We start from the raw sequence: 16,810 nt of genomic DNA on the forward strand, positions 1-16,810 counted from the left end.
CAAAATTTTTAAAATCTAATTTACCATTTTCTTTTGTTTGTTTTTTTGTTTTTGTTTTTGAGACAGTCTCGCTGCAGTGCCCAGGCTAGAGTGCAATGGCGCGAACTCAGCTCACTGCAACCTCTGCTTCCCAGGTTCAGGCGATTCTACTGCCTCAGCCTCCCGGGTAGCTGGGACTACAGGCACGTGCCACCATACCCAGCTAATTTTTGTATATTTAGTAGAGATGGAGTTTCACTATATTGGCCAGGCAGGTCTTGAACTCCTGACCTCAAGCCCGCCTTGGCCTCCCAAAGTACTGGGATTACAAGTGTGAGCCACCACATCTGGCCTAATTTACTATTTTGTATATTTTTAAAATTCACACCCAAGTCAGTTCAGTCCTGTCTACCTTTCGTACCTTTTTATAACTCACAAATCAGTTATCTCCTTTTCCACCATAGAATAGATAATGGTTGAGATTTTTAGCTTTTCAGTAGATGTGATGGTTGAAATCATGGGCTTTGGAGTCACACTGACCTAGTTTTAAACCCTGGCTCTACCCCTTCCTGGCCATGTGATCATAGGAAAATTATTTTTTGTGTCTACCCTCTATTTTCTCATATGTAAAATTGGTGCAAGAACCCCATGAAGCACGTACTTCGTGGGATTACTATGAAGATAAACAAAATAACACCTAGGCCTTAGTCAAGCACTCAGCCCACACAGTCAACTCCACCTGCCGTAACCTCCTCCAGTGCTCCCCACACTTACTATATAACCTCCTCAGTCACCTCTCTGACAATACCTGTTTTGTATTACCACCTCATTTCCTCTATTCTTTCAGACGTCCAATGTTCCTTCTCTACGTGGTTCAGATTCTTATTCTCTTTAAGGCCCACATTTTGTGCTTCTCCTGCTTAGGCACCCGCTTTTAACTCCTTCCACAGATTCTCCTAGCATTTTAGTACATACTTGTTTCTGACACTTTGTTTCTTGTCTCCTAGTTATGTTCCTATCTTGCCTCCTTTTTCAAACTACCTCACGTCTGATTCATTTTTTTCTTTTCAGAGTCTTATACAGAAGTTGCTCAATAAATACTCATGGCTAGGATCAATTTGAAAGTTTGATGTTATTTTAAGAGTTTTGGTGAGACCCTGGAAACAATTGTAAATAATTTTCAAATTGGCACAGTTCATATTTTAACAGATTTCATGGCATTCTCCTTCCTAGGTAAAGTTTAAAGAGAATTGTACTATAACATTTTCAGTTTCCTTAACTTGAAGTAAATACTTTGAGGCCTTTGGAATCACCCCAAAGCTTTCTCAAACACTTCCATACCCTGTTTATGATAGTATGAATTGCTGTAGCATGTTTTTTTAGAGAGTGATTTGGCAATATCTGCCAGAATTTTTAATGCACTTATTCTTTGACTCAGCTGTGCCCATTGTTAGGAATTTACTCAAGATTATGTCTAGAAGTACCAAGAGTCAAGTTCAAGATTATTCAGTCTACTCAAGAAAGTAATTAAATTATCCACACTATACAGAAATTAAACAAGTGTAAAGCTGTTGTTGATTTACAAAGTGCTACAAGATTATATTATTAAGTGAAAAGAGCAAGGTATATAAAGTGATCCTGGCCAAGTACAGTGGCTCATGCCTGTAATCTCAGCATTTCGGGAGGCTGAGGTGGGAACAGAGCTTGAACCCAGGAGTTGGAGAGCAGATTGAGCATAGTGAGACCCCATCTCTATTAAAAAAAAAAAAATTAGCTGGGCATAGTGGCACCACCTGTGCTCCCAGGTACTCAGGAGGCTGAGGTGGGAGGATCGCTTGGGCCCAGGAGGTCAAAGCTGCAGTGAGCCGTGTTCAAACCACTGCACTTCAGCCTGGGTGGCAGAGTGAGAGAGAGACCCTGTCTCTAAATTAAGTTTTCTCTTTTGTAGACATTTTAGAAAATCTTAAGTCTGTGAATGTATTGGCCTTTTTTCTCCACAAACACACACACACACACACAAATCGTCAACAGTAAGTTACATTTGGGGAGAAGGAAGAGGGACTTTAATTTTTTGTTTTGTATTTTTCCTTTTTGTGGTGTGTAAGATGTGTATATATCAGCTGAGTATATTGTGATACAGGATCACAGACCTTAGAGGAATTTTCTTTATATTATTTTGCATTTTTTTAACCCAAAGCATTTATGAAATTACTGGGATAGGGAAAAGAAAGAGTTTTCTTGTGATTAGGAGTGGGTAGGTGAGTTTAAAGTAGTCAGACTGAAAACTTTTTTATAAAATCATTCTTCATAGTGTATTTGATACTAAGAATCAGAATTTGTCCAACATGGAAGGAAAAAAACAATGCAGTTGTGTTTTCTATGTATTAAATTGACTCTTCAGTTTTAGTCTTTCTTAATCTAAATAGCTCTCTCTGCTGAAGAAATAGAAAACGTGCAGTAAGAACAAACCATCTTGGAGACTATGAGGACAGCAGAATCCATTTGAGTGAATACTTCACCTGAACATTTTGATGTACTTAGCCTTGTTGATTTAAATAATAAGGAATAGGATATATTTGATCAAATCCTAAAATCCTAAAAGTTGAAAGACTGTTAGAGAAAACCTCCCATCCGGTGGATGAATCTTTTTATAGACTTTTTGATAACAGAAAATCCTCCCACTTCTGCTTCATTTCTCTCTGTTCAGGATGTAAATGTCGATGCACATGTGCTTGTGTATCAGAATTTCCAGTCGTGCAAAGCTTCAACACTCTGGCTTTTTCTCCACAGATTGCTAGTGCAACGACTGCTCCATCGATCCCTTCACATTTGTCTCCCGGCTTACGAGATGTGGCTCTTCGTTGTTTAGAACTTCAACCTCAGGACAGACCTCCATCAAGAGAGCTACTAAAGCATCCAGTCTTTCGTACTACGTGGTAGCCAGTTATGCAGATCAACTACAATAGAAACAGGATGCTCAACAAGAGAAAAAAACTTTTGGGGAACCACATTGATATTCTACTGGCCATGATGCCACTGAACAGCTATGAACGAGGCCAGTGGGGAACCCTTACCTAAGTATGTGATTGACAAATCATGATCTTTACCTAAGCTCAGTATGCAAAAGCCCACAACTAGTGCAGAAATTGTAAACCGTGCCTTTCAAAGAACTGGCCTAGGTGAACAGGAAGACAGTGAAGTTTGCATGACTAAATTGCAGAAGCGTAATTTTATTTTTTGGGGGCACTTTTTCAGCAATATTAGCGGCTGAGGGGCTCAGAATCTATTTTAATATTTGAATTATTCTTCCATTTCATATAGTGATCACAAGCGGGGGTTCTACAATTCCGTTCAGATTTTTTGTCACTGGCTATAAAATCAGTATCTGCCTCTTTTAGGTCAGAATATGCTATGAGTAGCATTACATACATATATTTTTAAAAGTTGATACTTCTTTATGACCCACAGTTGGCCTTTATTTTCTTAAACACCTGGGCAATTGTGGCTCATTGTGCATTTTACTGTTGGCCCATTCATTTCGTTTTTGGAAATTATGGTTTTGTATTTTCATTTTTATTTACATTCATTTTTGTTTATTCAGGGAAAGGTGATCTTTTTTTCAAACCAGAAAAAAAAAAAAAACAAAAAAAACTAGATATGAACAAGAGTTCATTAAATATCTTGCTATTGTAAAAGTTTTTAAAATACAGACTTAATTTTGTTTTTTATATTGGAATACAATAAAGTACTACCTACATTTGAGTCAGTCACCACTCTTATTGTGCAGGTTAAATATAAACTAAAAATTAACTGTCCTCTGTGATGCAACTCACAACGAAGATCAAGATTACCTTAAAATTTATTTGAATTTTTTAAGATGTTTTGGTTGTCAAACTGTAGGAAACTTCACAACATTTAAGTCTTATTCTGTGTGTAACAATCCATCATTCACCTTCACTACTGGTAATAACATATGACTGCCATTTTCCTTTTACCATGCATCATCTCTTTACAGTAGGCCTGGCAGATCATTTTTAAAAAAGATTATTCAACTACCAATCAGTAATGTTTTTTAAGAATACATTTGCTTTGAACTTGGAAAATGTGTTCAGAAAGAAAAGTGGAATTGAATTTCATTTATACACTAATTCCTTGGATTTTGCACAGTTACCTAATGGTTTTAGTCTGGAGTTAAATTCAGATGCATGGAATCCTGAAGGAAAATGGTAGCTTTTTAATCTTTTTGTGTGTGTGTGAGTCTTTTAAATCAAATACTGATTAACTATTAAATACAACTTTTGAGATTTTAGTTTTAACTCTTCAGAAGCCAGTGTGAAATAGAATTGGTTATTCTCAAAGACTCAGGATAAACTAAATAAGCTATATAGAGTACATTTAAAATGTACAACACAAATTGGAAATACAATAAGTTACAAGATAAGTTTACAGGGATATATTGCTTATAATTTTTAAAAGGCAGTTTGTTTTTTATGTGAATATGTTTCTTAGTGAAATTTTACATTCCTTTGTTTTGGAAGATTGGCGATATTTGAAGAGTTAAAAATAGTACAGAAATGTGAAGTTTGGTAGCTCTAAATGTGTTGTACTTGACTTTCTGTTTTATTTTGGTTTTTTTTTATTTTTATTTTTTATTTTTTGACTACTTAGAATTTTCACAATTCTAATAAGATTGTTTCCAAGTCTCTCATGTGCAAGCTTTAAAGGATGCACTCTTGCCATTTTATGTACTGGAAGATCATTGGTCAGATGAATACTGTGTCTGACAAAAATGTAAACTGTATAAACTGAGGAACCTCAGCTAATCAGTATTACTTTGTAGATCACCATGCCCACCACATTTCAAACTCAAACTATCTGTAGATTTCAAAATCCATTGTGTTTGAGTTTGTTTGCAGTTCCCTCAGCTTGCTGGTAATTGTGGCGTTTTGTTTTTTGTTTTGTTTTCAATGCAAATGTGATGTAATATTCTTATTTTCTTTGGATCAAAGCTGGACTGGAAATTGTATCGTGTAATTATTTTTGTGTTCTTAATGTTATTTGGTACTCAAGTTGTAAATAACGTCTACTACTGTTTATTCCAGTTTCTACTACCTCAGGTGTCCTATAGATTTTTCTTCTACCAAAGTTCACTTTCACAATGAAATTATATTTGCTGTGTGACTATGATTCCTAAGATTTCCAGGGCTTAAGGGCTAACTTCTATTAGCACCTTACTGTGTAAGCAAATGTTACAAAAAAAAAAAAAAAAAAAAAAATCTCTGGGTTAAGAAAATTTGGCTTAAATGTATCCTTTGTTATTTTAAATATATTGAGATATTTTAATTAAAATTTTTACCCCATTGAACCGATTTTATAGTATTTGTACCTATTTTGGTGTTTTTGTCTTTATAGTAAATAAAAGTTTTTGAACAAATGTTGTTACTTTTATTTATTTTGAAATAATTTCATACTTATATAAAAGTTGCAAGAATACCACAGAGAACTTCTGTATACCCTTCACCCAAAGACCCTAGTCAGGTTTCGCCAGCTGCCCATTTATGTCCTTTATAGCAAGAGGATCCAAACCAGGATCACAAGTTGCTCTCAGTTGTCATGTTTCTTCAGTCTCATTGAATCCAGGGCCATTCTTAGTTCTTCCTTGACCTTAATGGCCTTAATTTTTTAAAGATTTCAGATTATTATTTTATAGAAGCCCCTCAAATTGAGTTTGTCTGGTGCTGCTTCTTAATTAGATTCAGAGTACACACTTTTGGCAGGAACATCACAGGTGATGCTGTGCTCCTCTCGGTGTGTCATGTCAGGATGCAGACAGGTCGTTTGCCCCGTCACTGGTGATAACTGATAGTAACACTGTATAGTTACTCTTTCCTTTTATAATTAAAATCTACCTTTATAATTGAAAGTATTTAGGGGCGATATTTGAGACTACATAAATATCACGTTTCTTGCCCAGTTTTAACTCTCTGCTCTTAGCTTTTTTGCCTGAATATATTACTCTGATGGTTGCCAGATGGTGATCTAGTTCCTTCACTTCTTTGCAGCGTTTTGCTGCAAAGAAGAGCTTTCCCTTCTCCCATTTATTTTCATGTATCATATATTTGCTCAAGTTGCAGATTTGCCCAGTGGGAATGTCTGAAAGCTAGCTTCTCTATCCTTGGCAAGCCACCATTATTCTTTAAACACTTCCATACTTTCAGCCCCATCTTACGCCAAAGTGTCTCCTTTGGCACTGGGATCAGCCATTTTCCCAGAGCTCTGATTCCTTTGATGGAGAACAGTATTTTTAAAACCAAGATCTGGGTGCTAGATAGGCTCAATTCTACTGTGTGTCACCGCTCACTGGCTCTCTTGGTAGAGCTAGAATATATATATGAATATATACAGTTCTGCACACACTTGTAAAATATGCATACATATACCTACATACATACACATAAAAACCATGAGCTCACACCAACCTTCCATTTGCAATCCAACGCCAACAGGGTTCACTCAAGCTTTCCCTTTTTCCAGATTTGTAACTTCCTTTTCAGGCAGTGAGAATCGTGACTGCAATTATTCCCAACATACTGACTGACTTGCTTAATTCTTCTCCTCCCCCATGTAACCAATCTCCATGCAGGATGGTTAATGTCAGAGTTCAGAAGCCATTTTGTTTCTCTACATTGGTTTCAAGTTTCTGTATGATTTGATTTTTTTTTTTTTTTTTTTTTTTTTTTGGCGGGGGGACAGTCTCGCTGTTGCCCGGGTTGAAGTGCAGTGGCACAATAGCTCACTAAAGGCTCTGCCTCCCAGGTTCAAAGGATTCTCCTGCCTCCCGAGTAGCAGGGATTATAGGTGGACACCACCATACCTGGTTAATTTTTGTATTTTTAGTAGAGACAGGGTTTCACCATGTTGGCCAGGCTGGTCTCGAACTCTTGACCTCAGGTGAACCACCTGCCTCAGCCTCCCAAAGTATAATTTGATTTTAAATGTACATCTTTTAAATAGGTTTTGGGTATTTTTGCAAAAGGGTATATTTCTGTCACTTAAGAAAAATATTAAGTTGGAGAAAAGTTTTTGTTCCAGATGAATAGAATCAATTCTATTGCTCCTTAATTCTTTTTAAATGATATTAATAATTTTATAAAATGGGTGACAGTCTTCATGTCAGAAACCAGAAAAATGTTGGGCTATTAGGCTCATATGGAAATGCCGATGATTGCGTTTATGAGCTGATGTAAGTCATTTGTTATAAAACAATGCATGAAATCAGTCAGGGAAAACAGTGACTAATGAAAACTTACACAAATTGCTGTCTTTATATGTCATGACATGGTTTGGCCGTTTTAAATTATACTGTAAGCATAAATGCCAGGTTGAGCTGTGATGATAAAGGAAAGGACTGGCCTCTTGAAGTAGGTAATGACGGATTTGGTGACTACAGGACCTGAGATACAACCTAGGTTAAATCTGGTTCTGCCACTTACCTGCTACATGACCCCCATTTTGACTTTCCGAACCTCCATTTCTGCATCTATAAAATGAAAGTGACAGTGTTGTGAGAAGTAAGAGAGCCTATATAAATGGTGTAGAATAGTACCTGGCATGTAGTGAATGCACAATATGTGTTTTTATGAAAGACCCAAAGGTCACAGACTCAAAACACCCACTGGACTAGATCCCCAGCAAGGCTTGTGGCAGACCTAAGAGTTTGCGTCAAGTTCATGTCCAAGGTAGGCCACTGTTACCATGTCAGAATGAAAGCCCGGTGTTGTCAAATGCTCTAAATTTTCAAGAGAAACTGGAAATCTGGATTTTAGGTGCAATTCCCTATGTTTAAACATTAAAAACTAATTTAAATCCTTATTAAGAACTATAAAAACTATTTGGGCTAGACTACTGGCCTGTGGCTGACTACCTTTTGACCTCTGACCTGTGCCCAGACTTAGAAAACAAAAGAGGTAGAAAATTAGAGGGGAATCTCAGCTTTGGGAAATTGGATCTAAGACTTTTGTCTTTTTGTTTGTTTGTTTTTTGTTTGAGACAGAGTCTCGCTCTGTGACCTGGCTGGAGTTCAGTGGCATGATCTCCGCTCACTGCAACCTCCAACTCCCTGGTTTAAGCGATTTTCCTGCCTCAGCCTCCCAAGTAGCTGGGATTACAGGCACTCGCCACCACGCCTAGCTAATTTTTTTGTATTTTTAGTAGAGACGGGGTTTCACCATGTTGGCCAGGATGGTCTCGATCTCCTGACGTCATGATCTGCCCTCCTCAGCCTCCCACAGTGCTGGGGTTACAGGCATGAGCCACCATGCCCAGCCAAGACTTTTGTCTTCTAAGATGGGAGATGAACAAAAGTGGAGATGCTGATTATAGATGCTAGAGAGCTTACCTCTGAAGAGAAAATTAATGTCTTAACTATACACACTAATGTGAAGTGCTTACCACTATAGCTCAAGTATCATGTTACAAAATATTAATATGCATATGTAGCATTCAAATATGTTGTCAATGTTAGAGTTAACTTTGTAGGTTTTATTTTGCAATAGCTAACTGTCTGCACAATCTGTTACCAAAAGAACTCCATCGATGACTGAAGCCAATCTCATTAGTTGGTATGCACCCTGACATCTCTATACCCCATGCCTCATGGCCCTCAGTTTGTAGCTTATCAGATCTGTAGAGGTAAAACCAGCCTAAGCTGATGTGGTGAGGGATAAATCCTTCATGCCCCAAAATTCTTTTTCCCACAATGCTGAGATTCCTGCTAAGAGTTTATTTTTGAGATAACTAAGTGATAGCTTCCCTTAAAGTCAATTTGCTTAATAAGATTTCTCAACATCTATGTAGACATAGTGAGAGGATGAGGATTGTAACCAGGGTGAAATGGAGAGAAAGGATAGGAGGAGAAATAAAAAGATGGGAGAGAGTGGCATGACGATATTTGTGCGTTAGAGCACCCTTGCAGTATCTTGAAGAAAGAATCACATGGGCCAATACAAAAGGCAGGGAGAAAGAAGGCAAATGCAGTATCCAGAGCCTAGGTAAAGGTAGCATCATAGGAATGAGGAGGAAGAGACAAATCTGAGTGATATTAAACAGCAGAATTGAAAGATTGTAGAAATGACCTTGGGGGAAGGGTATGAGGAGGATGGAGAATGACATCGAGGATGCGTCTGCTATCCAGGCTTGGTCACCTGTGTGAACGCTGGTGCCGTTACTGATACAAGGAAATGACAGGGGAGTAGACTGGAGGACAAGATGTGCTTTGGACATGTTAAATTCAAGTTGTCTGGAGGATATTCAAGTAGAAGTTTCCAGTAATACTGTATATGCACATCAGTACCTCCAGAGATACTTTGGTTGCAAATAATAAATGTGAAAGCTATTGACATATAAATGGTCACTGAAGCGATTGATAGATCATGTAGGGTTGTACTCAGCTGCATGTAAAAGTGACTGGACACATAGCCTACGAACGAGAGAGGGTAAGCAGGTCAGGGCCGGTGTATTAGGCCTAGGATGTCATCGATGTTGCCATGCTTTATCTTTCCGCTCCACTCTTCTTAGCATGAGGCTTTCATCCTCAGGCTCCAACTCTGGTCTCCAATCTACAATCAGAGAAAGAAAAAGGAAAATAAAAAGGTAGTGCCTGTGTCAGGAAGACACAAACTTTCCTAAAAATACTTCTGAGATTTTCACTCACATTTCATTTGACTAGAACTCCCCAGCTGTAAGGAAGTCGAAGAATGGGCATCAAGCAGGTAACTTTACAGCATCTACCACAATGAGTGACAAGGGAAATGGAGGAGAATACTCAGGAGAATATGTTCAGTGAGGAAAAACCAACACCAGAACCCCGATGAAGACCAAGATTTAAGGCATAGACAGAAGCAGAATAGATAAAGGAGACAAGAGCTCATCTTCAGGAACTAGAAATGCACAGGGTCAGGGAAATCAAGAGAGGAGAATGTTTTAAAGAAAGGTCAGTAATTTCAAAAGCCACAGACGTCAGGTAAGATAAGAACTTCAGTCTCACAAGGGGAATGGCAAGGACCATTCCAGTGAAGCCAACTGGAAGGAAACATGATCATATCTGGACAAGCATGGTCATGGAGATGACGTGCATAACCTACTTTGTCCAGAAGTCTGTCTAGGAGCAAAAGTGAAGGGAACAACGTGGAAGAATTATTTGGCCAATTATGCAACATCCAGAAGAGGGCAGCAGAGTAAAACTTTTCTTTAATTTGCACTGACTGCCAGATATCTGAAAATCAAACGTTATCTCACCCCTTTCTCAGGAATAGAGCAGAAATCTCAGTGCTCCCCTTAGAATGCTGAAAAAACTCAAAACAATCACTGAGAGTTGCATTTTTCCATTCTAAAACCTAGATTCAATGCTTATCTATTGCATAACAGGGTGTTCCTAGTCCCTCTACCTCCTTCCAACAGTCTACTTAACAACAAAAGGAGAGGCTGTAGCAAGATACTTGATGCCCTTTCCTGGTCTCTTGTTCTCAGAACCACTCTGCTGACAGCTGGCAGGGTCATCTATCCATCCATCCATCCATCTATATCCATCCATGCATCTATCCATCCATGCATCCTGCCAACCACTCTTCCTCTGAGCTTTTCAAACTCTATTTCCAGCTAGTACTCTGCTACTAGAACATTCAATGACTATCTACTGCTGACTACCTCAAATGTCCATGTTTTTTAATGGTCTGAACTTACTCTGCCTAAATCTTTATTTCCTACTATCCCTAATGCAAAATTTCTGTTCTACTCCTTTCATTATATTCCTGCTCTCCGAATCCACTGTGTTCCACCCCACCTCTGCACCTTCCCTCACACCAGTGGTTTTCAAACTTTTTGTTCTCAGAGCAGTCAAGAAGTGCTGCCACAGAATATTCCAGTTGATTCCCAAGACTGCCAAAACTAGCTGTGTACTACACACCTATATGTGGCATGCTGTACAGTATAGTCCTAATAGATTTGTGTATTTATTACATGTTTTTACAGTCGATGGCAGTAAAGTGGCCAGAGGAAAAGATGCCTTTTGCTAATTCATACAAAGAACTAGCAGAGACCATTTTCTCCTCCTTTTTATGAAATATTTTAGGTCCTGCAGCACAAAATTATTTTAAAATACTTTCTAATTTCATCAATATGTAACATACTACTATAATTCACAGAATTGGTATTAACTACAACATTCAATGAAATGTCACATACTTTCCTTCTCAAAATTTTGAATCACAATATGTGGTTCTAACACTCAATTTCCCAAATATTTTTGTCTTCAGACCCCATTACACTTTTAAAAATTGTCAGAAGCCCCCAAGGACCTTTTGTTCATGTGGTTAATAGCTGCTGCTATTTACTATGTCAATATTAAAATTGATAAATGCATAAAATGCATTAATTCACAAGAAATAACTATTAAAACTTATTACATGTTAAATCAGATAACATATCTTTATGAAAAATTGCTATATCTCACCCCCAAAAAAGTAGGAGAGTGACATGTTTTATATTTTTTCAAATCTATATAATTTTTTTTTTTTTTTTTTTTTTGAGAGGGAGTCTTACTCTGTCACCCAGATTAGAGTGCAGTGGCGCCATCTCGGCTCACTGCAACCTCTGCCTCCCAGGTTCAAGCAATTCTCTTGCCTCAGCCTCCCGAGTAGGTGGGATTACAGGCGCCCACCACCACGCCCAGCTAATTTTTGTATTTTCAATAGAGACAGGTTTTCACCATGTTAGCCAGGCTGGTCTCGAACTCCTGACCTCAAGTGATTCACCCGTCTTGGCCTCCCAAAGTGCTGGGATTACAGGCGTGAGCCACTGTGCCTGGCCAAATCTATGTAATTTCTAACTTAATAAAAGGCAGTTGGATCCTCATATCTGCTTGTGCATTCAATCTGTTGTTTTATCACACATGTAACCTCTGGAAACTCCACTGTACCCTCAAGAAAGAATGAGAGTAAAGACAAATACATCTCAGTACAATTAAGAAAATAATTTTGACCTCATAGAGCCCAGAAAACATCCTAGGGACCTCCAGGGTCCCCAGACCACATTTGAGAATTGCTGGCTTCTATTAATCCCTTCTACTTCTCTTCTACTTACTTCTCCTTGAAGCACTCCCCAACTCCGGTAGCTCACACTGAAATTCTATGGTAATTAATATTTAATTTTTAGAAATTATATGTTTTCCCAAATAGACTGTAATCTTTTAAAGTTGTACCTAGGCATACAGTTTTCAGTGAATAAATATTTGCCAGTTATGTTACCCACATTAGGCTACATAGCTATTCAAATAGTCTACAGAATATCTGCTATCTCTAATTATCATCTCTCTTCCAGCACCGAATTTTGAAATCAAAGTTGTGCCTGCTACTTCCTCTGTCCCCCGACACCCAATACACACACACACACATACACACACACACACACACACACACACACACACTACAATTTCCTTCTCTGTGTTGGATCATTCCCATCAACACACAAATATGCTATAAGATTTTTTATCTTACCAAATTATTCTCTGCCTTTAGCTCCATTTTTCTTCCTCTCTTTCCATAAAATTTACCGAAAGAGACACACACACTTGTTCCCATTCCTCGCCTCACATTAGGTTCTCAATGCACTCAAACACACTCAAACCTATCACTAAAACTGCTTTTGACCATCTTATGAGGGGTCTGCATTTATTGACAGGTGACTTCATAGTCACTGCTCAATCTATGTTCTTTGCCATCCCCTGTTTCTTCCTGGGTGATCTCATCCAGTGCTCTGGCTAAAAACTCTCACCAGCTATGGCTTTGGCGCTCCAGATGTGAGAATATTCAACTAGTTACTTGACATTTCTTGGAGGCATTTCAAAACTTCACCTTCCCATATCCAATCCATTGGCAAGTCCTGTGAGTTTCTCCAAAATAGAACCCCAATCCATCCACCCTCTCCATCTCCACAGTTACCACCCTAGTCTAAGCTACCATCGTCTCTGCCATAACTACTGTATTCGCCTCCTAACTGGCCTTACCGGTGTGGTGATTGCCACCTTTTCACCACATAATATCCAAAGTGATCTTTTTAAAACATGAATCAGATCCTATCACTCTCCTGCTTAAAACCCTCCAGTGGCTTCCCATTACACTAAGAATCCCAACTCCTCACCAGGACCTACAGGACTTGGCCTCTTCTCTTTCTCCCTGACTTCATCTTTCCCTTTTTCTTACTTACCCTGTTCCATAACCTTATTTTCCTTGCTTGAACATGTCAAGCTCCTCCCCACCTGTGCTTGTCCATTTGCATTGCAATAAGGAATACTTGAGGCTGAGTAATTTATAAAGAAAAGAGGTTTATTTTGCCTCACAGTTCTGCCAGCTGTATGAGAAGTGTGGTGCTGGAGCATCTGCTCCTGGTGAGGCCTCAGGAAGCTTCCAATCACAGCTGAAGGCAAAGAGGAGCTGGTGTATCACATACAGAGAGAAAGAGCATGGGAGAGAGGAGATGCCAGGCTCTTTTCAACAACCAGCTCTTGCATGAACTCACACAGCAAGAACTCACTCAATGAGGTGAGGACAGCACCAAGCCATAGGTGAGGGATCTGCCCTCATGACCCAAACACCTCCCACTAGGCCCATCTCCAACACAGAAGGTCACATTTTAACATGAGATTTGGAGGGAAAAAAACATCCAAACCATATCACTACCTCAGTGCCTTTGCATTTCCCATTGGGAGAATCTCCCCATGAATATTTTCAAGTTTGTTGCATTCTTGTCATTTAGGTCTCAGTCATTTGTGTCATCAGCCTATCAAAAATTGCTACCCCTAATCCCACACCATGTGACCCACATAAAGAGAGTGGGGTCCCAGCAGGAAACAGATAACACATGCAAAATAAGACATTTGAAAATAATTGTGTAACAGCATGGACAGAATGAAGGGAAACCACAGGGAGATTGTATAGAACCATGGAGTTGGCAATTAATAGAGTGCTGTTACCATCCATAGGCCTGAATGAAACCCGGAAACACAGAAGACTACATGGAGAGCATCTTAGGTTGGGATACAGCCAGTACACAGAGACCAGCACCTCACTCTCCTCTATTTTTGAAGTTCCCTGCCAGTGCTCTCCACTGGTCGAATCCACTTGGAAGCAGGAAGACAAGGGACCTTGTTGTTGTGCAAGCCAGTCAATCCCCCAGGGTGTGGACAGTGGCTCTGGAAAGGCTACATAAGATATCCAGCCCACTCTCTTCTCATTATCCTGCCTTATTTTCTTCACAGCATTAGTCACTGTCTGACATTATTTATGTGTTTAGTATCTGTCTCCTGCACTAGAGCTCGGGACATAGTAGGAGTTCAATAAATTATTTAAAAATCAAGTTAATCTCATTTTGAGCTCTGGAAGTTATAATCTGTGCAGGCATACATGCCCTATTTATAGATATTTAGGACACTGATGTTAAAGATGATTTTACCAGCCAGGTGCTGTGCCTCACGCCTGTAATCTCAGCACTTTGGGAGGCCGAGGCAGAAGGACTGATTGAGCTCAGGAGTTCAAGACAAGCCTGGGCAACATAGTGAGACCCCATCTCTACAAAATTAAAAATTAAAAAATTAGCCAGGCATGGTGGTGTGTGCCTGTAATCCTGGCTACTTGGGGATGATAAGGAGGGAGGATTGCTTGAACCCAAGAGTTGGAGGCTGCAGTGAGCTATACCTTTTTTCAAAAAAGAACATTTTTCCTACACAGTATTTTTGTAATTTATAGCATAAATGGGCTTTAAATGGAAAAACACAGCACATACATTCTTATCTTCAATTGGGTAAATTATTTGGGGAAACTGGAAACAACAGGAAGTGGGAAAAAGAGTCAGAAGAAGAGAGTAATTTTGGATAGCAGCACATCTCCATGCCCATCATGGCCAATCTTTTGCTTGCTATCTATGATATATTATAAAACTGTCAATTTGTCATTCTTCATTCATCTGTATTTAAAATGTTATGTAAATCAATAAAGACACAGATGATTTAAAAGACACTATGAACCAATGACCTACTTGATATTTATAGAACACTAAACCCAACAACTACAGAATACACATTCCTTTTACCTGAACATGGTATATTCACCAAGATAGAGTGCATGCTGGGACATAAAACAAGTCAATAAATTTAAAAGAATTGAACTCATTCATGTTTTCGGACACAACAGAATTAAACTAAACACCAGTTACAATAAGATATCTAGAAATCCCAAATATTTGGAAATTAAAAACACATTTCTAAATATTTCATGGATTAAAAACATAAATCACAAAGAAATTTTAAAAATATTTTGTACTGAATGATAATGAAAATACAACATATCAAAATTCCTGAGATTTGGCTACAGTAATGCTTGGAAGGATAGTTATAACTTTAGATGCTTCTATAGAAATGAAAGAAGGAAAGACCAAAATCAGTGACCTAATATTTTATTCTGACAAACTAGAAAAAGAAGAGAAAAATAAACCCACTGTAAGTAGAAAACATAAAATACTAAAGATAAGAATATGACTGGTCACAGTGACTTATGCCTGTAATTCCAATGATTTGGGAGGCATAGGCAGGTGGGTCACTTGAGGACCAGTTCAGGCAACATAGTGAGACCCCATCACTAAAAATAAAAAAAGAAAGAAAAAAGACAAGAACAGAGGTCAACAAAATAAAAATTAAGCAGGGAAAAGTAATAAAGCCAAAAGCTGTTTCTTTGAAGATTGACAAACCCTCAATTACACTGATGAAGAAGGGAACACAAACCACCAAAATCAGGAACGAAAATGGGCTATTACAACAGATCATACAGACATTAAAAGGCTAGTAAGACGGTATTTATAAACAACTTTATACCAAGATATTTGACAATTTAGACGAAATGAACAAATTCCATAAAAATATAACTTACCAAACAACACAAGATGAAACAGACATTATGAATAGTCCCGTATCTTTAAAATAAGTTGAATTCATTATGAAAGAAAATTACAAGCCTAGATGTTTTCACAGGCAAATGCTATCTAAAAAATTTTAAAACATACTTCAAAATAATGTGGGATGACAATAGCATATGTTAAAACCTACAGGATCTGACCAAAGAGGTACTCATAACTCAGTAGTTATGTCAGAAATCCAAGGACAGATCAACATTTGACAATGTGTCATCATTCACTACATGAATAAAGGAATAAAAACTATATGGTCATCTCAATAAACAGAGAAAAGTATTTGATATTTATCATTCATTTAAAATTTAAAACAATAAAAAATTTTTGGAAAGTCAAAAATAGAACTTTAAAAAACTTCATAAAGTATACCTACCAGAAAATAACAGTAAATACTAAACTTGAAGGCAAAACCTCAAAACTAGAAGAATGCAGTAGACTTACACAAACCAATAAGGGTAGATCTTCAAGAAGTATTTTTGAGTAAATCAAAGAAGTTGTGGATCCTTATAGTATTTTGTGAGTACAATACTCACAAAATACTATGTATTTTCTATAAAAACATACGCAGGTATGTAAATACATAAAAATAAAACTGGCAGAAAACACACCAGTCTGATCATTTCTGAGAAGCGCCAAGGACCAGGATTGGTGGAAGCACAAGGTATAGAGTTTGGTTAAGGGTGACTTGAGCTTTAGCTACCATGTTTCTATTTGTACAACTTTAGATGCTTCCGTCAGAAAAGAAGAAAAGATTAAAATTAGTGACCTAATAACCTACTTTAAGAAACTAGAAAAAGGTTTTCATTAATTACTTACC

At 38.0% G+C, this 16,810-nt stretch overlaps 1 protein-coding gene across 2 annotated transcripts in view; it reads left to right on the forward strand.

Moving 5' to 3' along the window:
• The window catches only part of MAP3K1 (mitogen-activated protein kinase kinase kinase 1), a 77,084-nt gene extending 71,671 nt beyond the window's left edge, over window positions 1-5,413 (forward strand). For both annotated transcript variants that reach the window (XM_002804368.4, XM_078004742.1), the window contains exon 20: window positions 2,770-5,413. In XM_002804368.4, coding sequence (XP_002804414.3) covers window positions 2,770-2,919 — 150 coding nt within the window. In that variant the 3' untranslated portion in view covers window positions 2,920-5,413. The remainder of the gene's footprint in view (window positions 1-2,769) is intronic.
• The last annotated feature ends 11,397 nt before the right edge of the window (window positions 5,414-16,810 follow it).

Source organism: Macaca mulatta, chromosome 6, assembly GCF_049350105.2.
Source record: "Macaca mulatta isolate MMU2019108-1 chromosome 6, T2T-MMU8v2.0, whole genome shotgun sequence".
Classification (NCBI taxonomy): Eukaryota; Metazoa; Chordata; class Mammalia; order Primates; family Cercopithecidae; genus Macaca; species Macaca mulatta.